The sequence below is a fragment of the Spermophilus citellus genome (genome assembly GCF_964194105.1).
Source record: "Spermophilus citellus genome assembly, chromosome: 12".
Lineage (NCBI taxonomy): Eukaryota > Metazoa > Chordata > Mammalia > Rodentia > Sciuridae > Spermophilus > Spermophilus citellus.
Window position 1 is genome coordinate 118511502 of NC_138198.1, and position 26617 is coordinate 118538118.

Here is a 26617-nt window from a genome sequence, read left to right on the forward strand (position 1 = left end):
AAAAGAGGGACTTATCCACCAAAGTTTCACACAAGACACACATGGATTAGAGAGACAAGGGATGACTGGTCCTGGTGGGAGCAGCTGCAGGAATGGCTCATCCCAGGGGGCTGCCCAGCCCCTCTCAGTTCTGGGAAGTCATTGTCACAAGAAAGTTTCCCCAGAGAGGATGAATGTCAGAGTCCTTGATGTGTTTATGGATTTGGGTAATGATAGGGTGTGGTATAAACTATGATGAAAGAAAGACAACTAGAAAGATGATTGTCCCTTTGAACACACACACACACACACACACACACACACACACACACACACCCCTTTGGAGTTTCCAAGCATTCACTTGCACACAGAACCTTAGGTCCTTAGATCATGGAGGTGTGTCTGTGATTTATTTTCGGGTGGCAATAAATGGAGTGTATGTGTGTGTTTTGTACATCTGGGATTATCCCTGCATTCCTGCCCAGGTAACTTTGCTGGCAGTGGGGGACCAACAAAAGAGAGCCCTTCTTGTATTTCCGATTATGAATTCTCTAGCACAGGAAATGCTTTTAAGGCAAAGCTGTGGTTATGTGCAGTGTCGCACGCATGTGCGGGGAGTCGGGAGGCATATGTAGGACCTGGGTGACAGTACTGACTCTCAAACATAAGCCACTTCTAGGTATGGAAACTTGAAAGAGCATTGTACATTTCAACTGGAGCCAACAGGAATATGTGTGCATGTGGCATATCTTTGAGTACGTATGACTTTTCCCACGTGTGTGTGCCATGTGGTTATACATACAGTGCCCATGAGTGAAGTTTATCATGACCCTGGAGGCCACCTATCTGGCTGCAATTCCTACTCCTGCCCTTTATAGTTGAATGGCAAAGGTCAATTTAATCTCTGCATTTCCTTTGTTAAAATAAATAGCCTTGCCTTATTGCCTTCCTTATAGGATCTCAGTGAGGATGACAAGATTAGTGCAGATAAAGTATTCAGAACACACCTGTTAGACAATAAGAACTAAATGAATGCTTTTGTTACTGCTGTTATTATCAATATTCGTATATGGTAACATGAAGCATCACTGCTCATCATAAAATTGTTCATTGTATCTCAGAATTGCAACATAATTCACAGGATCTGGTGAAAAGTGAGACTGCAGGCCGGGTTAAAGCATTTCCAAGATGGACACAGGACAGCTTGGCACCATCATGGGCCCTTTGTGGCTGCACAGGTCACATGACCTTGAAGTTTTCCCGGTCCTCCCTCAAGTTAGTCCATGGAGGAAGAACAGAGCGGGAAACCCTACCCTAAGCAGGGAACATCTGCCAACCTCACCCAAAATGCTGCACCATCTTTTAGATTGTTTTTCCCATCTTTATTTTCCTTCTAGATTGAAACAATGGAAGACCTTTATGTGGCGAACACCATCTTTGCCCTCAATTTCTTCAAGCATCTGGCAAAAGTGAGTCCCACCCAGAATGTCTTCTTCTCTCCATGGAGCATCTCCTCCACCATGGCCATGGTCTACCTGGGTTCCAGGGGCAACACTGAAGACCAGATAGCCAAGGTAAGCTGGCACTGAAGCTTCACATTAGGCCTGAGGGATCCTGAACCAAATTGTACAGTTCTTCTTGTTTTAAGCTCAGGTCATCAACCCTAAGAAGACAGAGATCGGGTGTGCTAACAAATCACCAGCTTTTACAACACAGATTCCTTAGACTTAAACGTACAAAGCAACCAGGAAACCCCTCAAGCATAGATAGCAGAAGGCATATCAGAGTTTATTAGCTTTCAAGGCTGAAAATGTTAAGTGACATCTTTCATTCTAATTTCCACACTCATACTATTCAAAGTGAGTGTTTTGCACACATTCTCTCACTTGGTTTTAAGATAAATATTGTTTTATAGATGACAGCCTTGGCAGTGTGAATGAAGAACCTCTCCCAAGGTCGCCCACAGTATTCTAACCCCCAGTTCAGGCTCCTTCCCGTTGCTCTCCCACTGTGGAACAGCTGTTCCCCTTTCCTATGAAGAATTCCTAATGGCTTTAGGAGAGGCACAAAGAGAAAAGAAATGCACCAGGAGAGTGGTCACCACACTCACAGAGACACATAGGTAGACGTGGCTTCAGAGGACCTCATCATATCATCCAGCCTGGGAGCTCATGTCCACACCGTGGGGCTTGGCATCGTGTATGGCCAGTCTTCAAATTCAAGGTGGACAAGTGTGCAACAGCATTACTAGAGACTCTCTGTCAAGGCCTCTGCTTTCCTTCCCTGGTGAAAGGACACAGATCCAGACAGCGGACACTTTCTGGGGTGGCTGAGGCCTTAATTTGCTGAAGTGCTTCAATTGCACGTGGCCATAGACTTAAGGGATCCATTCAGCACTTTAAAATTCTCATGATCCTGTTTTTCCTAGACCAGTGAGCGATCTGGACGTGGTCATCATGTAATTAAAATTCCTTTGTGCTCACCTCCATGCTGACATTAAAATCAAATTGCTTTAAGTACACACAGGCATTGTGCTTTCAGTCACACCAAAATGCCACTGGCTGGTTTCTGGATTCCCATGAGAAATGTACCTGAGAATAAATACATCCCTTTCAGGAACACGGTGACCTATTTAGGGTAGAGCACGTTGGCCAATCCCACTGCAGGAGGACAGGAAAGGACTTATCACTGTGCTTGTGGCAGTTTAAACATCAAGACTTATGACAAAACCCTTGCTCAACTTGATACCAGCAGGATTTGGCAACATCCCTTCCCCTTTATCTTCTTTTTCCTGGAAAAATAAAGAGAGTAAATTGCATTTAAAACCTTTAAAGACATCAGGGGTTTATGTTTTTGAATGTAAAGGAATCAGAAGCAACACATTTGAGGGCAAATGCTAAGTAGATGTTCCAGGTTGTTAAAGTAAAAAACTTGGTTTGGATACTAAAGGAAAAATGAATGCAATGGTCACTCTGGCCTCAAGACATTTTTTCTATATATCAAGGTGCTTTCAGAACTTGGGACTGTGCAAAGATTTTATATAATCTTCTTATAACTTGGTTTCATGTGCAGATTTTCAAATTCTAATGCTTATTTACTTTCTAAATTATAAAAAAATAAATAAACCATGCAGTTCCTTGCTTGGACGAGGAAGCCATGGGTGTCAGGGACAGGCCCATAAGTGTTTGAGTCCTGGCCTTGTCGCTTACTGCATGTGTGCAGGCATAGAAACCCTTGAAGCTGCAGTTTTTTTCTTATATAAAATGGGAATGAAAATACGTAACTTGTAAGACTGCTGAAAAGATTAGAGAGAACATGTGGACACCTAACAGCAGTAGTTGAAACAATAGTTCACACTGGTTACTTCCATAGCCAGAGAGCTCTCTATGAACATCTTCAAAATTCTATGAAGTAGTTGCTCTGATTATCACACTCATTTTGCAGATGAGGAAATTAGGGTAAGGAGAAACCTTCCAGTTGGGGACACTTGCAGCTGGAAGAAGTGGCAGAGCTGCAATGAAGGAAACTCCTAGAGAGCAGAGGTCCATGTGAAATCAGGGTGCCAGTGAGGAATGTCTTTGTAGCTCTTAGGGTGAGGTCATGGACCAAGGATCTGTGCAGGCCAAGCTGCATCTGTGGGTCTCAGGGTGGCCCAGGGTCACCCCACATCCCCACTTCTGCAGGGACATTGCCTGAGTGACTTTGCAGTGAATAAGGGTCAACTGTCCTGGAAGGGAGGGAACCAGAGAAGCCACTGTAGGAAACATCCTTCCCTTGTGTAGGGACAGAATGGGACCACTTCTTTTCAGAGAGTGTGGCAGGACCTATGACATATGCTGGGGGGGGGGCATTTTTAAGGTCCCTCAAGTGCTAACTTTGCCCTCCAGTCCAGGAATTCACCAGCTGGCCAGGCATGGCTGCCCTTCTTCATCAGCCAAGCCCCAGTCATGAGTCCATTTACAGGATCAGCTTCTTACCATGGGTCCCACAGGAATTGCAGCAGGTCTTGGGGCCGGGACCCTGCGGGTACTGAGACTGACAAGCTGGACAAGTGACAGTGCTGTGGGGAGGGGAGGTTGCTTCTTAGAAGCTGGTCTTCACCCGCCAGCTTCACTGTGTGATCTCAACTACTTACACTATAGATCCATCTTATGGTCAGATTCTTGTAATCTGCCCCCGCCCCCGCATGGACTATAATTTCTCTGTGTACATATGATTTATGTTAATATTTTGGATGATCCCTGTTTACTACCGAGGATCTGCTTTTATGCTTAAGCTTCTTTTGACTCTTAGTTTTTGACAGATAAGAGAGAGAATGATATGAGAGAGATAAAAAGTTCTGAGTTAGTTGTATTATTTTCTTCAAAATACTGGCACTTTTTCAAGATAATTTATGGGCTGGGTGATAATTTAGGTAAGTTAGGGAATGGGTTATAAATCGTCTCATAATAACAAACATCTTCCAAAATGACAAGTGTGTGAATTAGTACAACCGCCTCAGGTGGTTTCCTGTAAGGGAAATTAAATTGTGGACCCTTCTGTGTAACATAGAAAGGGTGTCTGGTGGCTCCCCCCACACAAAGCAGGGAGCCAGAGATACTTGAGTCCAGCAGGAGACCGTCACCATTCTCTCTGTTTCTGATTGCAGGTGCTTCAGTTTGACAAAGTTGGAAACTACAGTATCACGTCAGGGGCCCCGCAGAATGTCACTGGTTGTGACTTCATGCAGCAGATACAGAAGGGAAATTATCCTGATGCCATTTTGCAGGTAACTGACTCATTTCTTTTGAATTCTATTTCTAGGGTCTTTTTTTTCCCTCAAAATCACAGTGTTAGGCTGGGGAGGATCCTAGGACAGTTTCCTCCAGCCACAGAGAGAAAAGGAAGACTCAGAGTCATGACGTAAATTTCCCAAGATCAACGAATAACCAAGGGCAGAGCCAGGGCAGAATCCACACTCATGACTTTAAGCCAAGGTAGTTTCTCAATTCTACCATAACCCTCTGCCATTAGATATTTATTTAAAAACTATTCTTTACTATAGACACCTAGAATACATATGCATGGGTGGAAATTTCCAGAGGAGAGAGGGTTGGGGGTGTGACAAATAATTGAGCAATGGTGAAGGCCATGCCCAGTTAGCGTGTGAGAGGCTACTGACTCTCAGAGATCTATGTCTGTCTGTCTATCGATCTGTCTGTCATCTGTTCTCAATACTCCATTTCCTTAAAGGTCATTAGCTGTCTGGCTACACTCTAGGAACTGGGTAGAGATGTGCTCCTGTTGGTAACCAGCTTCCATGCTTATACTCATGAGACAGATTATGGGGAGGTGTCTCATAGCTTTCTTCCTGAACATGGTGATGCTCCACCCATCCATCCATCACACAGGACATTGTGGGCTAGAGGAGGTGGAGAAGGTGCCTATAACCTGGAGCTTACACTGAGTGTCCTGTAATACCTGGAAGTCCATCTGGGGGGCTCCTTCTCTGCTTCATCTCCGCTGCTGCTGTGACTGAGCCCCGTGTCTGTCACAGTGCTTACAAGCTTTCTGATTGTAGGTGCTTACAAATTTTGGGTTGTGCACTGGAATTCCCGTTCACTTTTGTGGTTTTCTAAAACCCAGATTTTCCACTGTGTAGGTCACCCTGTAAGTGGGTACCTGTAGAAGCCAAGTGAACCGTGTTAGATCATTACTAAGGTAACATGTCCCCCCTAGCTTTATCGACAGCTTCACAATTAACAAACGTGACAAATAAAAATTGTATACTTTCTAGTTATGCTATGGTGTGATTTGATCTCCCTGTACATTGTGAGATGATTATCACAGTCAAATTTAGACACCACCACAACCAGTTACATGTGTGTATGGGGGGAGTGAGAACATTTAAAATATACTCTCTTCACAAACTGCAAGGAAACAATATGGTATTTTTAACTATAATCAGCATGCCATACTGTAAATACTCAGAACTTATTCATCTTATAAATATAATAAAAATTCCTTACAGAACCTGAAGTTTAGAAACTCAAAAGAAATCTACTTTTCTTGGAGGTTATTGGAGACTCCTGGTTGAATCCAATCTATAAAAAGGGTAAACTTTGAAACAAATTAAATTTTATCTCATTGGCTTTAATGAGCCACATCTTATCAAAACCACTTCCTCAGAGATTACTCTAAAGGACCAAAAAGATATATGCATGATTACAGTGTTTTATTACTATGTTAAGAAAAGCTACCATTGCTTAAGAAATATCTTGCTTGCTAGTCCTCTGTTATAAAAAGAAAATCCCTGTCTTCTGTTTAAGGCACAGGTGAGGGACAAAGTCCACTCATCCTTCCACTCCATCAGCTCAGACATCAATGCAACCACAGGGGATTACTTATTGGAAAGTGTCAGTAAGCTGTTTGGCGAGAAGTCTGCAAGATTCAAGGAAGTAAGTGAAGCCTTTGACTGAGATGACTGGGGTCCCGAACCAGCAGCAGGGGCTCTGTCCAGGGGCCTGTCTACAATTCATGAAGAGTCAGGATTCCATGCAGCCTCCTTGAGGCTGGCCTCATATCTCCCAGTCCCTCCTGTTTCCTCTGTCAGTTTTCCCCTTCCTATCACAAATGTCCCTGTTGCAGAGTACTAATCAGGAAGATGAAACCAACTTTTTCCAGGGTCACTGTTCCCTACATGAAACCTCTCTGCTTTTGTTTATTGTCTATTATGTGAATAATACAAGAGAGTAGATAGAGTTTGTGCTGGAATGTGAGGAGCGGGTTAAGGAGAACTTGTAATCTGTACTATGTCCTCCTTCAGCACCACTCCTGCGAAATTCCATCCCAACTCCTCCCCCAGGCCTCCCAGGCTTGACAGGAAACCCATAATTTAAAATCACACCCTGGCTTGTTCATGATATATTCCATGTAATCTTTGGCATTTTCTTGCATTAAAGGAATACATGCAACTCTGTAAGAAATATTACTCAACAGAACCCCAGGCAGTAGACTTCCTGGAATGTGCAGAAGAAGCCAGAAAAAAGATTAATTCCTGGGTCAAGGCTCAGACGAAAGGTAACACACTGAAATATTTTCTTCTTTTCACGTTGGTCTTTTAAAATCATCCTTGAACTTATGCTTCACTCCTTGAAAAATTGTCCAACTTAAATGATTTTGGTTAAATAAGTTTATTCATGTTTAGCTCAATGATGTTTTAAGAGGAAAAGATGAGGCCCAATAATAGAAGACATGTCCAGTACTTAAATATTCTGCTTTTAGATATTATCAGAGAATAATATCTAAAAATTTCAAAGAGGAAATATTAGAATTGAAATAATTGTGGCTCTGTGCTCACTGTACACAGAAGCAAAGATATAAAGACTTGCCCCTAAGCTTAGGATGAGCTATGAAGAACACTGGCCACAGAGCAGGGAAGAGTCATGAAATTCTTTTCACTCTTTCTTCTTTCATTATGCAAAGCCAGTTCATTGTCAAATTCTTTGGTTTTCTCGGTCACCTGTAGCATTTTAACTCCAGTCCATGATTCTTCTCATAGTCATCTCCTTCCCTTTGCATTTTTCACAAGGACTCAAACTTAATTAAATCATTCATTCTTTATTATTAAATGAATTTGTTAAGTCAATAAGTATTTATGTATCACATATTATATGCCAGGCAGACAGTGCACGTAGATGAGGATAAAAATGGTCAACCAAGCCATCGTAGACCTATAGTCTAACACAGCAGTTGTGAGGTTAAATGGCATAATGCCTTTGAGTGGTGAGGAGACTTCAAAACAGGTGCTCACTGAAAAGAGACTGCTCCTTATGCCATGTTTTTAAAGATCAAGCCAGAGGCCGTCGTTTCTAAGAACCCTCTCTGGCTCACTCCTTTGCAGCCTTCTCAACATTATCAGAGGACTTTTCATTTTTAGCCCAATTAGAGCATGTGCTACAGACTATTTCACAACGGATTTTGATTAGCTCTTCCAGCCCTCGAGCCTCTTCGAGATGCTTCTGCCTTCTCATCCCTTACATCAGTACTCCTCCTACTTTATGTCCATCACAACTTAAAAACATGTTTTGGAAAACCCGTTCAACTTTCAGATCCAAAGACTGTCTTGAGCAGGTCTAAAGGGACTCAATGGCAAGCTGTAGGTGACCACTGTTACATTCATTGGAGCCCCTTTCACTTCCTTCTGGGTTCAATAACTGTCAGAAAACCATGAAACATTGAGCAAACAGTATAAAGAGAAGTGAAAATCTCCTTTCCAAATTTGACAGTAATTTTGTACCTGAAATGCATTATTCTTTCATTTTTCTCTTGGATTTCACAAATTTTCTGAACTTCATGTAAATTTAGAGGAAAAAAACTGAGCATAAAGATCAACATCTCCGCAGAGTTTGACAAATGGGGATACCCCATGTGACAGACACTTGACAGTTCCAAGAAATCCTCTTCTATGTTGAAGGCTCTCGATTACAAACCCTAACCCCACATTATGTTTCCCGTAGGCAGAATCCCAAACCTGTTGCCTGAAGGCTCTGTAGATGTGGAGACCAGGATGGTCCTGGTGAATGCAGTCTACTTCAAAGGAAAGTGGAAAATTCCATTTGAGAAGAAACTCAACGGGCCTTATCCTTTCCGAGTGAACACGGTATGAGACAACAGGATGCACTTTTCTAATTACGTACTTTAGGGCTTTAGATAAGACAAAGATGGAAAAATCAGAGACAACTCATTGATTCTCCTCCATAGCAAACTGGTTACAACTCATGTGTGTCAGACACTGACTTTTCCAAGTTACTGAGCTTCATTCAATAATTTCTTAGGAGGCGATATCAGTAGTGGTGAGGACCAGGGATTTTCCAGTCACACGTGCTGGAAAGAGTCAAATGCTGGCTCTCCCACTTACCAGCTATGACCTCACTGGTCTTTTATGTACCTAGTTTTAACCTATAAAACTAGGATAACATAATATCAATTTTAAAGGTTGTTGTAAGTATTTAATGAGACTTTACAGAGTGGTAGGTAAAACGAACAGTAATTCTTTTTTCTTTTTCTTTTGGTACAGGGGATTGAACTACCAGGGACTTTAATACTGAGCTATATCTTCAGCCCTTTTTATTTTATTTCGATTATTTTGAGACAGGGTCTCACTAAATTGCTTAGTGCTTCACTAAGTTGCTGAGGCTGGCCTAAAACTTGCAATCCTCTTGCCTCAGCCTCCTGAGTCGCTGGGATTACAGATGTGCACCACCATGCTCAGCAAACAGTACTTTAGTAGTATTATTAGGTATTCTTGTTATGATTGTTATTGTTGTTTACCTTACTGAATAAAAACTTATCCTGAAAAAGCTAATCAGAATACCCACTGTAAGTGTATGCAAATAATTTAAGTTTTTTTTTTAAACTACATTTCTTCGACACTAGAGGAGGGTACATTCTTTTTTAGGTTTGTTTGTAAATGGAATTTTAGGATTCACCTTCACACTTCACTTTTGAATACTTTCAGACTCAGCACGTACCTGTGCAGATGATGCACTTGCACGAGAAGCTGAACATTGGATACATAGCGGACCTGAAGGCTCAGATTCTAGAACTCCCATATGATGGGGATGTCAGCATGTTCCTGTTGCTTCCAGATGAAGTCGCCAATGAGTCCACTGGCCTAGAGTTGGTGAGGCAGTACAGCATCCACCATGCTGAAACTTCTGAGGCTGAACCTACATTTTGTGAGATTAAAAAGTAGAAAATCTACACATAAAAATGATTTGCAGTTTCTCCCAGAGATATGTGAATCAGTTGATAGTCCACGTGGCATATCTCAAAATTTCACTCAAAGCCTTCATCATATGTTATACATGTTACTTTCTTGAAGAATTTTGACCAATCTCTTAAATTTTTACATTCCCCACAAGGTGGGAAAGTCACAGATTTTAACATTAGACTTACTCAGCGGGTCTTTTTGTTTGTTTTGTTCTGTTTTGCAGCTGGAAAGTGAAATAACTTACGACACACTCAACAAGTGGACCAGCAAAGACACAATGGCTGAAGATGACGTGGAGGTCTTCATTCCTCAGTTCAAACTGGAAGAACGCTACAAGCTCAAGTCCATTCTGAGAAGCATGGGAATGGAGGATGCCTTCAACAAGGGCCAGGCCAATTTCTCAGGAATGTCCGAGGGGAATGACCTGTACCTTTCTGAGGTGTTCCATCAAGCCACCGTGGATGTCAATGAGGAGGGCACTGAAGCAGCAGCTGGCACTGGGGCCATTGTGACGGGGAGGACTGGTCACGGTGGCCCACAGTTTGTGGCAGATCATCCTTTCCTTTTCTTTATCATGCACAAAATAACCAAGAGCATCCTATTTTTTGGCAGATTCTCCTCACCTTCAAATTGAAAAATTCTGTTTCTGCACAGGGTTTTGTAGCCTGAGCTATCTGCTTCAGAATTGCTATGTCAAATGCCAAAAATTTAGAGACTTTTTCTTAATATTTCTGTTCTTCTGAACAACTTCTGCTGCACACTGAATACAAACTCAGAAATAATTACACAACTGTCAATCATAACATGACAACTCTATTCATCATTTGAGCTCCTAAAATGAGATGATATACATTTAGTTCTTCCCTTTTGTTAGTTTATATCATAGCAGTAGCTTTTTCTGTTATTTATTATTTTATATAATAGTGGTTTTTTAAATTATTATTCACTGTCTATTTAATGTAACTGATAAAGTTACAGAAGCAAGGGGTCAGTCTATCTAAAGAAATGCATTCACTTGTTTTTATAATGAAGGATAAGTATGTGTCCCTACCATGCTCTTCCATAAAAATATCTGGAAGAAATCATTGAACAAAAAGCAGATGTTTGTTATGCACATTTCTAGCATTATGTATCACATATGTGTGTGCAGCTCATGTAAGATTACAAACATGCAATAAATCAACATGTTTATTCTCAACTATTCATTTGTTGTCCTTCCATTAGGTCTTCAGATCATAAGACCTTGCATACCTTGCATGTCACTCAGCATTCCATCACTGTAACAAAATACTTGTTGGTTACAACTCAGTAATCAACTTTAAAAGGGAAAGGTTTATTTGAGCTCAAAGTTTCACAGGTTCTAGTCCATGGCCAGTGGCCATGTTGCTTTTGGCCTGTTGTAAGGCAGTACTTTAGGGCAGAGAGCATGTGGTGAAGTAAACGTGCTCAGTTCAAGCCAGGGCATGTAGCTCAATGGTAGAGCACCTGTCTAGTACACACAAAGCCCTGGGTTCCATCCCCAGCACCACAAAACAAACAAAAATGTTGCATAGTCAGGTTGCCAAAGAGAAAGAAGAAAATAGCATTCCATAATACCCTTTGAGCACACCCCCCTCAATCACCTAAAACCTCCCACTAGGCTCCATCTTTTAAAGGCTTCCACTGCCAAGGTGGTTTCCAGTAGCACTAAGCCGAGGACCAAGCCTTTAATACACGGGCCTTTGGGGAACATTCCAGATCTAAACTATAGCACCTCGATGCCCAGGAGTTGAGCATCATGACTCCTTTGCAGGAACCCTGAAGGCATAGGCAGGATAAAGGAGCCGAGGGCATAGCCACCCATCTTGCAGAGAAACCCAGCGTTGAGGGTGAGGGAGATGGGGTCCTGTGAAACATGCTTTAGAGCTTCTCACATCAGCAAAAAGCAGAGCAAGGGTGACAAACAGTCTGGGTGAAAGTCCTTTGGTGGCACCAGTGTCTAATCTCAGTGACACTAGGGACAACCACCAGGTCCAAGGCTCCAGACACAGAATCAAGGTCACAGTCATTGAGCTGAGAGTTGAGAGCAGAGGAGATGGACTGGGTGTAAGAGCAGGAGGGAGACACAAGGGACTCCTTCTGAGGGCGCTTCTCTGGAGCAGCACTGAATGCTGCTGAGGTCAAGGGCAGAGAAGAACATAATTCAAAACCTAAGAACTAAGCAAATCACAGGTTTGGGGGCATCTGACTGGCAGCAGAGCCTGGCTGCAGAAGTAGGCTGGATCCTGAAAGTGTATTCCAGGCTCCCCTCCCTGTGATGTTGACCCTTAGGAAGGAGACTTGGGACTTTGATAATCTGCATTCAAATCCCAGTTCTAACCTTCGAGGACTCTAACTGTGGGTCAAGTATGGTGAATTTTTTTGCTTTGGTTTTCTTTTACTGTAACATTTTTCATGCAGTTGCTATGAACTCATAATTAAATAAGTGCATACATATTATGTGATTAAAATAGAAATGACATGTAGTGTTTAATAAAGGTTAAATGCACATTTAATAAATAACAATCATGATAATTGTTGCCTTTATGAGTATGTGTAGCTTGTCAGATACATCCACAGAATTCCAGAAAGCTGTTCAATAATTTTTTTTTTTTTGGTTCTGGGGATTCAACCAAGGGGTCCCACTAAGTTGGTTAGGGCTTTGCTAAGTTGCTGAGGCTGGCTTTGAACCTGGCTTTGAACCTCCTGCCTTATGTCCCAAGTTGCTCAATTAATTTTTAAAGCTTGAATTGTATATTTTTTAAAATTTAGGGGTTATATATATGTTATATATATATATATATATATATATATATATATATATATATATATATATGTGTATTCTATATATGTATTTGGGGGAGTAGTGGGGATTGAATTCAGGGATGCTCTACAACCGAGATACATCCCCAGCCCTTTTTATTATTATTATTATTATTATTATTATTATTATTATTAATTTATTTATTTTGAGACAAGGTCTTGCTAAGTTGCTGAGGCTGACCTCTAACTTGTGATCCTCTTGCCTCAGCTTCCCATGTCATTGGAATTACAGGAGTGTGCCACTGTATCTGGCTTCTCCTATATATTTTTGTATCCATTTTTCTATGTATTTTAATAATTCATTCAGCAAAGTGGTAGATGGTTGCTTTCCAAATAGTTTTGGTGAGTGTTAAAAGATCTTTCACTACCACTACTGAGGACAGAATCCAAGCACAGGACTGAGGACAGAATCCAAGCACAGGATTCAAGGTTCAAAGCTCTCGAGCACTTTGGGATATGATGACATCATCTTTTGGCTCTCGAGATACTGATGGGAAAGTTTATATCAAGGTAGTTCTTGCACTTTGTACTTTTTATAATGTTCTTTATGGTTCTTGTTTTCCTTTCTATATTTTTAGTATTTAGTTGCATTAAGATTTATCGTTTTTAGCTGAAGTAGTATTGCCTTGCTTTTTAAGTTGCCCTGTTCATCTCACTAGCAGATTTTGCATCTATAGACCTGATTCTTGCTCCAGTACTCAGAAGCCTTCAGCCATGGCTATGGACTCAATGCTTGCACCCCCAATGCTCAAAATTCATATATTGAAACTCTAATCCCCCTAACACGATGATGTATGAAAAAAGGAGCCTTTGGCAGGTGATTAGAGTTAGGCTAGGGCATTAGGGCGAAGTCCTGTGATGCCGCTGATGCCCTCACAGGGAGATGAATGGATCAGAGCCTTTTCCCTGCCCTGTGAGGATATACAAGAAAGGCAGCCACCTGCAGCCAGGGGGAGGGCCTCCGCCTGCATCAGCAATGCTGACACTGTGAACAGGCTTCCAGCCTTCACAGCTAAATAAATAAGAATAAATTTATTTGGCAAGAAGACTGCCGGAGTTCCTTATGTGACACTGATGTATGGATGTGGATTCTACCTGATCAGTCAAGAAACTGTTCCCATCTTCTTAAAGTCACAGACTAAGTGTAGAAGTGGACAGACAGGCAGGACACCGAAGAAGATAGCAGGATACAGTTTTATTTGGCTGCAGCCAGGTTCAGAGGGTCTAGCTTTCACTGTAATCAATCAATCCCCCGATCCTTGAGTTCAGGCAGTTTCAGAAGTTCATACCCAGCATGTAAGCAGAGGGACTCGGAAGTTCACAGTCTGCAGAAGTTCACACAAAAAGCAGTTTTTTTTGTTTTTTGTTTTTTACTCCTCTGGGTAAGTTTTAACCCTTCAAGGACAGCACCTGAGAAGGGGAGAGCTTCTTCTCCCCTTTCTTCCCTCCCCTGCCAGCTGTTACGAGGGGACCCAATTAGTAACCTCTGCTCTTATCTTTGAAATGCAAACATCTCTGTGAAGCTTGGGCAGAGGCCAGAGGCTAGTTAAGAGAATCTGTGTTTCTTATCACAGTCTGCATCTGCAGATGCTTCCCTTGAAAACCTTTACCAATTGTAAAGTATATATGTATATTATACACACACACACACACACACACACACACAAACACACACACTAGATAGTTCATAGATGTTTATGAAAAAAATAGTAAAACGGTGTTCGGCACCTGGAGTGCTGATCTCTTTCAGGTCTGTGGCCAAATTGATTGATTGTAAGAAAGACCAACAGGAAATAAGAAGTTTAACTTTACTAGACTCTTTTGTAGAAACTCTTTTGCTGATAGTCCTAAGATCAGTTATGGTGAAGATTTTTGGAGAAGCTTAATTAAGATTTTCTGTGGAGGAGAGGGTGCCACTACATAAGTTTTACTCGTTTCCTGCCAAACCTTGTCTAGAATCCTTTCTCACTCACCTCCTGATTAAACCACTATTTATAGAATGAGAGTTTCTCTTTCATTACTCATAGCAATTCCAGTAATCTGAAGGCTTCTGTTTTCATTTTTATTTTCTAAGTCTACCAGGGGAAACCATGTAAACTGTCCTTATTTGGCAGGCGACGCAGGGGATTAAGCAAGAAATTCTGTCAGGACTCAGGCCTCTACATGCAGACCACATGGAAAATGTGGGTAATTAAATAATGCAGGCAAGGTCTCAACTGTCTCTTTGTCCTTTTATTTAAACTTCCTGCTAAGATAAGCCCCAAAGAAAGAGCGAATCAAAGGGTGGGGCTCTGAAGAAGGAGGTGCAACAATTTTTTTTTTTAAATTTCTTCAGTTAAAAGTTCCCTAATTCTTCAGCCACAATCTCTTACTAAAGGAACAACTTGCCCATTCTGCTCTGGCAGAAGAAAATAAGGTACTGTAAATATTTCTGTGATTAAAAATGTTTATATGTGTTTTCCTTCTTTGTTATAGAGCTTAGATAACTAAGGATCAAGACTATCTTGCCCCCCTTTTAAAAAGTCCAGAAATAATTAATTAGGCTCCATCCCCTAAGATTTTTTTCTGTACAAGTCAAAGAGTCTTAAACTTGGGCGGGTTCAGTTTCTCTTCCCGTTAGTCCTCCTTTATCATCCAATCTCTCTTACCTTTAAAATCTTAAATGCAATAAGCTGCATTGGTTAAAAAAAAACATTGGGGGGTTGGGGGCTGCAGTTTTGGCTCTGTGTTAGTTAACTGTGCATCCTCAGCCAGCTCATTAGCCTCTTTGGTCATGAGTTTCTTAGTGAATAAATGGAAATATATTAGGGACTTTAAGGTTCTTTCTAACTCTGATATGTTAGAAGTCTGTCTATCTATGATGAGACATTTTTGTGAATGACACTACTTTCTTACTGTCTTATTTTTCTTCAACATGTGTGTGTGTGCGCACGCATATGCATGTAGTCAATTTATAGCTCCTGAAGACTATAAAAGAACTATTCGTTTTGAAAATGATTTCTGGTAAAATCTAATCACGAAATCATGTACCTTTCAGAACGTGCTTTTGACTGTCGAATTAGATGTTTGGCTTATTATTTCCTAAATTTCTTAAAAGAAGCAGGGGTTGTTGTCCTTGTATGTTCCGGATTAGCCTTGATACATGATTGAGGTTATTAGTATAGATAAGATAACTGGAGATAAACTTTTCACAAGTAGTTGGCTCTTTCTTTAGAGAGCCTTATTGTTGTCAGGAATTTGTTGGAGGTGAATTACTAGAAAAACCATAAATTGTAGGTAGAATCATAAAAATCCCAGGCCCTAAAATATTACTTTCTCTCCCCTTCATGGCGAATGTTGTTGTTTGGCCACAAAGCCAAATGTTTTCCATGTTAATGTAATTCATGAATTTTAAAAAGATAAAGCTTACTATCTTGGCAGTAACCAAAACCTCATTTGAATGAATATACTCTTAAAGGAAGTAGAGAAGTAATTTCTTTTTTTTTTTTTTTTTTGATGCAACTCAGTAATTTTTATTGCAACTGGAAGACAATACATCACAGAAACTTTATGGTAGGTCTGGGGAAAAGTGTTATTTACAATAAATGATGAAATAGTTTGTCTTTGGCAATATGATTACATATGAAGAATGCAAAATGCGAGTATGATACGCCTCCAAAGCAACACCACCACGTCCCTAGAGTTCGGCTGACTGCGCCGGTCTCCACACTGCTTCTTTAGGTTGACACAAACACAACTGAACATCGATTGATTTCTTTCTCCTTTACAGTTCTCCCTTTCTATTCATGATATTGGCAGTTTTCAGACAGAAAATACAGAAAAAAAAAAGTTGGCTTCTGAAAAATTATTACTTTTGTAAATTAATTTGGCCATGTAGGTCCGTTGGCCAGCTAAGGTCAGGTGACCCTAAGTGTCAATCGTAAACCTCTTGGTCTTCTGATTGCTTTATCACTTTTTTTTTTCTGTAAAACAAAAACAAAACTTATAAATGTTACAGAATCAGAGTATAAAAAAAATGTACAAGGGCATTTGCTTCCCAGACACACAGACACTTTTTCCCTCCACATTTTCACCATGGCAGTGTTAAGTAGTGAGCGTGAATGACGCGATGGAACTGGTTACTGAATCAGCTGTGAGCTTGGATGGCCTCAACATACACATCAAGAAACAGTGACATTTCCGAGAACTGAAAGTGTGCTACGTTTCTTCTAAAAAGGGGGGCATGGGGAGCTCAGGCCACAGTCATGAAAGGAAGGATAAAATACAATTTTTAAGTTTGACAGATTCACCATATCGAAGTCTGTGAGAATCCAATATGGAATATCAACAATTTGCAAAAAGGTAGAGAAGGCATTTCTCCGCTTTTGCAAATGAAATACAGTAGAAAAACACTGCTGTATATATTCCAAATAAATAGTCTTAAACTTCAACACTAACAAAACAACAGGAAGGGTACTTGTAAGCATCTCAGAGGAAGTCAGAAAGGATCTTTCACACGGGTCTGATTTCAGAAGCGCAACAGAGATGCAGCACCATAGACACATCGGTTTTTCGGCCGTTAAAAGATGGATCATTTTAAAAATGGTGTTTTCCTTCCTTAATTTTTTTTGGTCAGTGAAGCTAGCACTTGTTTGCTGAACTGTGGAAGAATGCCAAGGTCACATACATTATTCATGATAAAGCAACCGAGCTGAGGAGGAGTCTGTGCTTAATTCAAGGTTGGCATTTTGTTTGTCAAGAAAAAGTAAAGCGAGTTTCCAACATTTTAGGAGGGAGTAGAAATACAACAAATCTAGAGGGTGTGTATGTGTGTGGGTTTCTTTTAGAATCATATTCTTTTGGCCTGTGATCATCAGGAGCCTTGGGAATAGCTGGAAGCCACACCTAGGGCATGATTTAGAGGCTGGGAAGCTGTTTGGTTAAGTGAAAGCCTTTCTGGGAGGGATCAACGGTGTCATTGTTAACTCCAGGTCACAAAACCAAAACTCTAATAAACCTCACCCTTGATTCCATTACTTGGCCATAGAGAAGGCTGGCTAGTTCTTGTTCTAGTTTCTCAGAGAGCCAGGAAACTGTCAGGGCAGGACCAAATTCCACACATCACTGATGCAAGTGGGCATTCCTAGACCTAGGAATCTGAGTTATTTTTAGAGAAATTATTTGTTCATAAATTGACAGTAGATTGAACTTTGCTATGTCTTTGATAGAGATTGCTTTAAATGTTTAATTTTAATTTAAGCTTAAAATATCAGGGTTATTGAGGTGAAATTTTGTAGTTAAAAGTTAAGAAAAAGAGGAGTCCCATGTTCAAGGAGAGTAGTGAGAAGAAAAGCAAGTTAGTCTTACTTTCTCACTTCTCTAAGCATTTTTCACTTAATTGTGCCTGATTTCCAGTTTCAGTATATAAAACATGGCTAAAAGCCCAAACACTGAACATTGCATTTATAAGTACCTGTTTTGTGCAAGGTCCTGGACAAGGTGCTGTTGGATGTACAAGGCTGTATATGAAGAAGATTTTATCCCCATGGTAGTTGGAAAGGTTAGTTATAAATACATGAACACCAATGGTGCTGCTATAAATGTCAATCAACCAAGTGGGAAAGAACTATGCTCTGGGACTTAGCTGTGAAGTGATCAGAATCAGTTAATAATGATGCATGTTAGCACAGAATTCAAGGCAAGTCTCTGGACTTCATTGTTTTAATATATGAAATAATAATCTGGATTAGAATTTCACTAAAATTCATTCAGCTCTAGTGAATATAGGTATATACATACATATATGGAAGAATATACTTATAAAGGTAAAATAAATGAGAAGGATTTAACATTAGAATGTTCTATATCTTTTGCTTTATTTTTCTTAGGGTTTCTCAATGGACTCTCTAGCAACATCCATCAACCAGTTTGCCCTGGAATTTAGCAAAAAGCTAGCTGAATCTGCTGAGGGTAAAAATATCTTCTTCTCTCCCTGGGGCATCTCCACCTCATTGGTTATGGTGTATTTGGGCACCAGAGGTTCCACTGAAGCCCAGATGGCCCAGGTGAGTGGGAAAGGTTAATGGTCCCCTGATGCCGTTAAATTACATGCTTTCTTTGTATTTTCACTTTTCTTCTGAAAACCCAATAACCCTCATTTTATAACACTATTGTCCAAATTAAGAGATACACTTTAAAAAAAAAAATCTTAGAACACAAAATGAAGCCCAGTGAAGGAAATCATTTTGAAAATTATTGCTAGAAAAAACATTAAAAAAAAATCTGTGTCCTTTGGCAAAATGAAATGGAGAAATGATGAGGTTATCAATTTTAGTTCAACACAAAACCAGTTTCATTTTGATGACTAAAAGGATTTAAGAAATAATGAGTCAAACTTTAGATAATAGAACTATTCAGCATGCGTTTACTCTCAGAAGAGTTTTCTACACACACACACACACACACACACACACACACACACGAAGAATCATTCTGTTCCTCATGCCTTGTTGGCTGTTTCTTTAATTACTGGTTGTCTAGATGAATTTAAAGAGCCCAACAACAACATTAAAGTAAGAAAACAATATTAATGTACAAAGAAAGATTGTTTTACTGTAGGCATCTGTAGAGCATATACATGTATGTATATACATATGTCCAGCCATGGATAGCAAAATAGCTGTACATGTGTGTATACAATCATATATATATATGAATAAACACATAAATAAATATGAATATGTCATTATAAATTGTCAATAAATAAATGTATTTTGTTACTAAAAATTAAAAAACAAGTTCAGCCTTAAATATTACAATAATCAAAAGGACAAATGATAGAATTCTTCTCAAAATGGTTTTCTCTGTGCCTACTGTGGAAGTGGGTACAGCCAGTCCTGTGTTCTGTGTACCCGGCCTAGGATCCCCCTGACTCTTGTAGCTCACAAGATATTGTGTGGTTTGAAAACAACCACAACAACGACAGGAGCACCTTGGCTCACCTCTAGGTAATGACTGGTTTCCTGGTTAGAAAGGATTAAGTGACAGGCTTATTCTCAAGTGAATTCCAACTTGGGGGCATTTCATGTAAGTACATCTCTTTGTGCTACTTGTCCTTGCTTTAGATATTAATAGCCTCATTTGCAAATGAGCCTGATTAATTGGCCCTGCACATTTTTTTCTAAGGTAGGTGCTCCTTGTTCTGTTACTATGTGTCAGTGAGATCCTCCATAAGATACTCTTTATTTCTTACTGTGAGCTGGGTCCAGGATGTGGGCAATGGAATTATCTTTTGCCTTCTGTTCTCTATTGTATAATTTGGGGGAAACAGGGATGGCCATATCCTTCCTGTTAACTTTCAAAGGAAATGCTGGGGTGAATGCAAAATTTATGTCTATGTATCTTAAGATGTGTTAGACAATGAGAAATGAAATTTATCTAGAAAAAATAACTAAAATCCCTGAATTTTCAAGATAATTTTGGCAGTGATGGCTTTTGCTTACATTATTGAAGTAGTGATCTCAATTTAACACCTAGTCTGCTTTCTTTTTCTATTTTTGTATTTTAGTTGTCTATCCATTATACGTGTTGACAATCTATTGTACGTATTATACATTAGATATTAGACATATTGTGATAATTTTATACATGTCAACAATATGTGATGGGCAAATTAGCATAATTAGTATTTTCTTTTCCTTAAGCATTTATTATTTCTTTCTGTTGGAAAGCTTGGAACTACTGTCTTCTAGTTATTTTTAAAATGTGTAATGAATTTCTGTGAACCAGCATCCCTGGACTATGCTTCAAAACACTAAAATTTCTACTTCCATTCTAACCAGGTGTTGGCAGTTATGCAACCTCCCCACTCTCCCACCCCCATCTAAGCCTCTAGTCACCCTCGTTCTGCTAAGGACAGAGCAAAAACCAACTCCATCTCAGTTTCTCCTGCTGACTCTCACAATTTGTATCAATTGTGACAACACCAGGTGCGTGGGGTCTTCCCCCACACACCAAGCAGTCAGTATGGCAGCGAAGGCCAGCTGCATGTGGTCTCGTTTAATTCAATTCCTACACTGTACCTGGAGACAGTGAAGGCTTGGTCCCCAAGACTGCCTCCTCCACCCCAATTCAGATGCCAGTCCTGGCTACTCCCCTACACTTCTGACCATCCAGCTATGAATCTGCATTCCCACACCGCCTCCTTGGGGTTCTCTTAATTTGCCAGAGTGGCTCTCAGAACTCAAAGAAATACATTTATTGGTTTATCACAAAGGATATTACAAAGGGTACCGGGCAAGATGTGGCGCCAGGGCACAAGGCTTCCACACCTTGCCCAGTGCCCCACTCTCCAGGAACCTCCACGTGGTCAGCTGTCAGAAGTCTCCCACCCCTGTCTTGTCTTTGGGTTTGTAGTGGAACCTTCACCATGCAGGCATGGCCGAGGTGTGGACAGCTTGTAGAAATGCTATTGAACAAGGAGTGTGATCCGCTGCTCCTGGACGGAGGGGAGCCCAGCCAGGCTGGCTGCTGAGATTCCTCTCTGACCCCCTGGGCAGCATTCCTTCTGTAGGGACAGGGGACCCCTTTGATTGGGGTCAGGATCTGCTAGGCAAGGTAGACCAGAGAACTTCTTTATGGACAGCTCAAAGAGAGGTGAAGGGAGGTTAGAGTGTGTTTCTGGTTTCTGTGATTCATCTGCAGGAAGAGGAGTTCTGGTTTCTGTGGCCTGCCTGGGGGGGGGGGGGGAGGCAGCGGGTGAAAGGAGGGCAGGGGAAGGTCAGTGGGAGAGAACTTCTCTTTCTGAGGCAGCTTCTGAAGCCAAAAGTGCCCCAGCAGTATTTTAGTCACTTGGAAATTACATGGACTGTGGCAGCAGTGAGCCCGGAACGGCGGACAAAAGCAGAATGAATCAATTGTAGTATCACATCTAATCTCCCTTCTCTGACACTGACCTTGTTAGCTAACTTCTTCATATGAGTGCCTCACTTATTTCACTTACAATGTTCCACATCGCTGTCTGTGTTGTTGCAATGAATTTTTGCTTTCTTTTATGGCTGAATAATATTCCATTGTGTATATAGAATATTGCATGTGCACAATGTAATATTTCCCATTCAGGTGTTGGTGGGAACCTTTTCAGACTCCATACCTTGACACCTAGACTTATATTCGAAACAACCATAGATACAAGTGACCAAGGGACATATGGAAGAGAATTTCTTTTCGTTTCTTTTCTTGGTTTGTTTGTTTGTTTGGTACTGGGGATTAAACTCAGAGGCGCTTTACCACTGAGCCACATCCCCAGCCCTTTTTATTTTTTATTTTGAGACAGGATCTCATCAAGTGGCTTAGTGCCTCACTAAGTTGCTGAGGCTGCCCTGGAACTTGCAATCCTCCTTCCTCAGCCTCCAAAGCCACTGGAATTACAGGTGTGCACCATGGTGCCCAGCTTAAAATGAGATGATTTTACCTCAGGCTATTCCCATCATCATCCCAAATTTCCTATAAAAACATTAAAATTAAAAGACTAGTAACATAAATTAGATTTTTAACAATTTAGTTAAAATCAGCTCTTGACTTATTATATTAGTTTAATTAGTACATTAGGAAAGTTAAATGAGGGCCTCCTTGTTTAACCAATTATATGTTCTGCATTTATAAGAATGACAGGCTCATATTTACAAATGTTTATTCCATATGATTATTCATATGCAAATTGTACTCACTTGTCTTTTTATTGGTATTACAGGTACTCCAATTTAACAGACACCAGGAGAGCAAATCTAGTCCTGAAAGTGAAAAAAAAAGGAAAATGGTATTTATTATCTTTTACTATCCATTTAACAGTTGCGGGGAAAGAACTTTTACAACATGTATTTTAGTAGTTGATTTAAGCAACCTTTCATGGGTAACCTTTCTTAGAAACTTGTTAAAATTATAGAAATTCTCTTCAGGACAGAAAATATTCTACTTTTCAGAAGAGTCTCTTGTCTCATCTCATTTTTAAATTTCTCTTGAAAATTCTCTACTTTTGAACTTGCTCTTGCCTTCGCAAAATGAATGTGCAGAAAGGAATAAATATGCTTCATCGACAATAAAGTGTTTGCTGTGAAAACGTTGAAGAAGACATTTGGGTCTATGTTAGAATTAATTTCAGCTTTTGTTTGCAATACACCAAATAATTTTAATTAGCTATAGGTTGAACACATATATGTAGCTCTGGTTCAACATCTTTTAAACTCCCTTTCTTTTAAAGGAATTCACATCCAGCAAGGCTGAAGGAATATGCTCTGACTTCCAGACACTTTCTGCAGAAATCGTCAAATCCAGCCATTCCTATATACTTAAAACAGCCAACAGAATATATGGGCATAAGTCATATCCATTTAAGAATGTAAGTGCAAACGGCTTATTTTAAGTTAATGGGAAAGAAAGAGCCATGTGAATCCAGTTAGCCCACTAATTCCAAAGAGGCATCAGGAGTGAAAAGTTCCACATTTCTCTAGAGATCCCAGGGACAATCTTAATGTGGTCAGTACTTTCTGGTAAACCATTATCTAGACCAAGCACTTAGCATCTAGTTGTAAAGGAAACCAATAATGGGTCTCAAACCAGGTGTCGTGATCAGGGTTTTATAAGGTGAAAAAGGAGTGTAGCCTAAGACGTGAGAGTAGGGAGTGATTTTCACATCAGAACTTTAGAGACGCTGGGGATATGGAACATGCAACAATGCCAACTTACACCTTCGCTAATGATTGAATCTGCATCAGTCTATACTGCCTTGTCCTGTGAACTCAGAGTGGGGCAGGCAGCCATGTGTCTCTCTCGGTCTGTCCCTCACTTCCATTGGCATAGATCAGAAAGGAACAGGAGGACCCAGACATTGAACCCAAAGGGCAAGGGAGTTAGAGAGGGCAGCAATCAGGTAAAATAAAGCTATTTTGTGGTTTCCAGCAGTGCTATCCCTGTCCATATCAGGGGAATTCTGGGGAGTTCAGGACTTGCTATTTGGTATTACAAAGGGCACAAAACCAGCCAAATAGGGTCTTAAAGACAGTTTCACTAATGGAAGGCTTATGAGCTCCTGTTTGATTCTGAAGTAGGTGAGATGACTGAGCTCAGTGGGCACTTGGGAAACAAGGGGACATGGATGTGTCCACAGCTCTGGGAAGACAGGGAGTGGTGCTTCCTGAAGAGTCAAGTTTTCTTTGTGCTAGATTAAAAATTCTGCAAAACTTGGTCTTTATAATCTCAAACCATTTCCCATAAACAGAATTAACTTGCTATTTTTATTCCTTCAAGCCCTCCATGAAGGAATACCACAACTATATACAGTAATGAATTATGCTCCCAAGGCAGGGGGACCCATAGTGGCAACCTCGGTGACAGCCCATTGTGCTGACTGCCACCAGATGAAAGGACAAGGCCTGACCTGTTTCCTTGGAATGCTGGGTGAAAGCTTTAACCACCTTACAAATCAGCTTTCACAGCAGAAGATATTTTCTTCAGGGACCATCCTAATTCCCAGGGCTTTAGAGTTCACCGAAGGCAGGTGCCAGACCAGGGAGCTGTGATTGTGTCCCTGACACAGAAAGCCAAGCTCAACTCCCAGTATCCTTGGCCGAGGGGGTCACTCCTGAGATTTATAGCCTCCTCCCTTTCCGTCTTATCCTCATGTCCCAGTATGAATAAAAATGGAACCAAAGAAGTTATGTAAGACCCAGCACAGTGGGAGGCAGACCTTCCTTCCACACCTGGAGTTTTGCATGACTAGTGTTGAGATTTTGACCAAAATTGAGAGTGAGGAAAGAGAGATGGGAGGAATGGGGTAGGAGTTTGCCATTGTTCATCTCTGTGGTTTTATTTATTTATTTTTTAAATAATGTAAATAGATTTGATTTCTCAATTTTGGGCAAACTCTACAAAAGAAGATTTTACCTATGTCTTTCAGAAATATTTAGAAGATATGAAAATGTATTTTGATGCAGAACCACAGTCTGTTAACTTTGTGGACGCTTCTGATCAAGTCAGAAAGGAGATCAACTCTTGGGTGGAAAGCAGGACAGAAGGTACACTGTCACCAAGGGGCTGGGTGCAGGGTTCTCCCAGCATCGATGCATAATTGAATTTGTGCCTTGTGTAAATGTCTGTATCTCTCTTTTTTAACATCTATTTTTTAGTTGAAGGTGGACACACAATATCTTTATTTCATTTTAATATGGATGCTGAGGATCGAACCCAAGGCCTTAGGCATGCTAGTTAAGCGCTCCACCATTGAACCACACCCCAGCTCCTAAATGGAACTATAGACATAGTGTAAATATTCAAAGCTTCTATATGTGTTTATTCCCATACTCTTTAGACTTTCAGCTTTCCCAGTAAGTCCCAACTGAAACCCAGAATCCCAATCACTACTCTACCCAGTAGACAAGAGAAGGATCACAGCCCATTAATTCCAAAGAGGCATCCGGGTTTTAGAAGCAGGAAAGTGCAAAGAAGGAAATGTGAAATGCTGCTGTAGTTGTGGCTTTTACATAAATAATAACTACTAACAAATAAAAAAAAATGGGGCATTAAATATGGTACATTATCTTAAATAGTTTTCAAAATAAGTGGTGTGTTAGAGTATGGGCTGAGAGGTGATCTGGAGGCAAGGTGTCCAGGTGCAGTTGGCCAGGCACTTTCTCATGGTCTCCTGGCTTTGCTGGTTGCTAGCAATCCTTGGCATCCCTGGTGTGCCCATGCATCACTGCAGCCTGTGCCTCTGTGAGAACATGGCTGTGTGTGTGTGTGTGTGTGTGTGTGTGTGTGTGTGTCTGGCTGTCTATCTGTCTCTCTTTTTCTCTTCTTTCTGGTACTGGAGATTGACCCTAAGCATGTCCTACCACTGAGCTACATCCCCGACACTTTCTTTTGTTTTCTATTTCAAGGCAGGGTCTCCCTAAGTTGCCCAGCCTTTTCTCAAGCTGTGGATCCCTCTGCCTAGGCCTCACTAGCAGTTGGGATCACAGGTGTGTGCCACCAGTACTGGCTCTGTGTGTCTTTTGTGACTCTATCTTCAAATGGTGTTCTCCTCTCTTTACATCTATGTATCAATTTCCATCTATTTATAAGGATACCAGTCATTGGATTGGGACTTACCCTAATCCAGGAGGATTTCTTCTTAATTTGATTAAATGTGCAAAGACTATTTCCAAATAAGGCCACATTCTTAGGTCCCGAGGGATAAAACTTGACTGGTTCTTTGGCAGGGGTAAGGAAGTCAAAATTAAACCTACAACAGTGTGATATTCTTGCAAAAATGCATAACTGAATATTATCTTGAGGAAACAAACAAACCCAAACTTGAGAATTCTGGGACATTTTACAAACATGGCAAGTATTTTTCAAAGAGTGCCAAGGTCGTGGAACAATGAATGAATGAGGACTTGTTACAGATTAAAGGGGATGAAGAAATCACAATCAAATGTAATGCAAGATCTTGATTGACTTATGGCCCAGAAATTAAAGGATTTTATAGGAACAGTTGATGGAATTTGGATATGACCTGTTAATAGTACTCTAGTGATAGGAACTTCCTATCATAGTGTCATTGGTAGAAATAAAATGCTATTTTTTAGGAATATTTTGCAGTCATCATTTTTACCAATGTGGCACATACCCAGATGTAACAATTCCACTTTTTAGTTACTTATTTTTAGAAGATAAGAAAAAAATAATTTTTTTGTGTAAGAGTAAACTCAACACCTGGACGTACTTTATTAGTTTTGCTTTTCAGTTAATTCTCTTTGCTTACCATATTACCTGCAAATAATAATTTTGTCTGTTCTTTTTATACGATCATATCTTATTTAGTCTTCTTACTTTATGACATGAGTTACCATTTTGATAAAAATATTAAATAATGGTACTCATAACAGACTATGAATACTACTAGTGTTTTTTTGGTAAGCATAATTATGAAAGTGTTTTGGAGAAAAATATTCTTTTTCATATTAAGGAAGTACTCATTCTTTTTAATGTACAATGACATAATTTAAAAATTAGAAATAGTTGATGAAA

The 26617-nt window shown here is 40.3% G+C and overlaps 1 protein-coding gene across 1 annotated transcript in view; it reads left to right on the forward strand.

The window, feature by feature from the left end:
* Nucleotides 1–1385: 1385 nt before the first annotated feature.
* The window catches only part of LOC308631673 (plasminogen activator inhibitor 2-like), a gene marked incomplete at its 5' end in the record, with an annotated part of 32378 nt that continues 7146 nt past the window's right edge, over nucleotides 1386–26617 (forward strand). The window contains 11 exons of the mRNA XM_081263046.1: nucleotides 1386–1553; nucleotides 4628–4747; nucleotides 6288–6416; nucleotides 6921–7038; nucleotides 8478–8620; nucleotides 9479–9643; nucleotides 9957–10355; nucleotides 18442–18618; nucleotides 22305–22370; nucleotides 22812–22949; nucleotides 24507–24624. Coding sequence (XP_081119172.1) covers nucleotides 1386–1553; nucleotides 4628–4747; nucleotides 6288–6416; nucleotides 6921–7038; nucleotides 8478–8620; nucleotides 9479–9643; nucleotides 9957–10355; nucleotides 18442–18618; nucleotides 22305–22370; nucleotides 22812–22949; nucleotides 24507–24624 — 1741 coding nt within the window. The remainder of the gene's footprint in view (nucleotides 1554–4627; nucleotides 4748–6287; nucleotides 6417–6920; nucleotides 7039–8477; nucleotides 8621–9478; nucleotides 9644–9956; nucleotides 10356–18441; nucleotides 18619–22304; nucleotides 22371–22811; nucleotides 22950–24506; nucleotides 24625–26617) is intronic.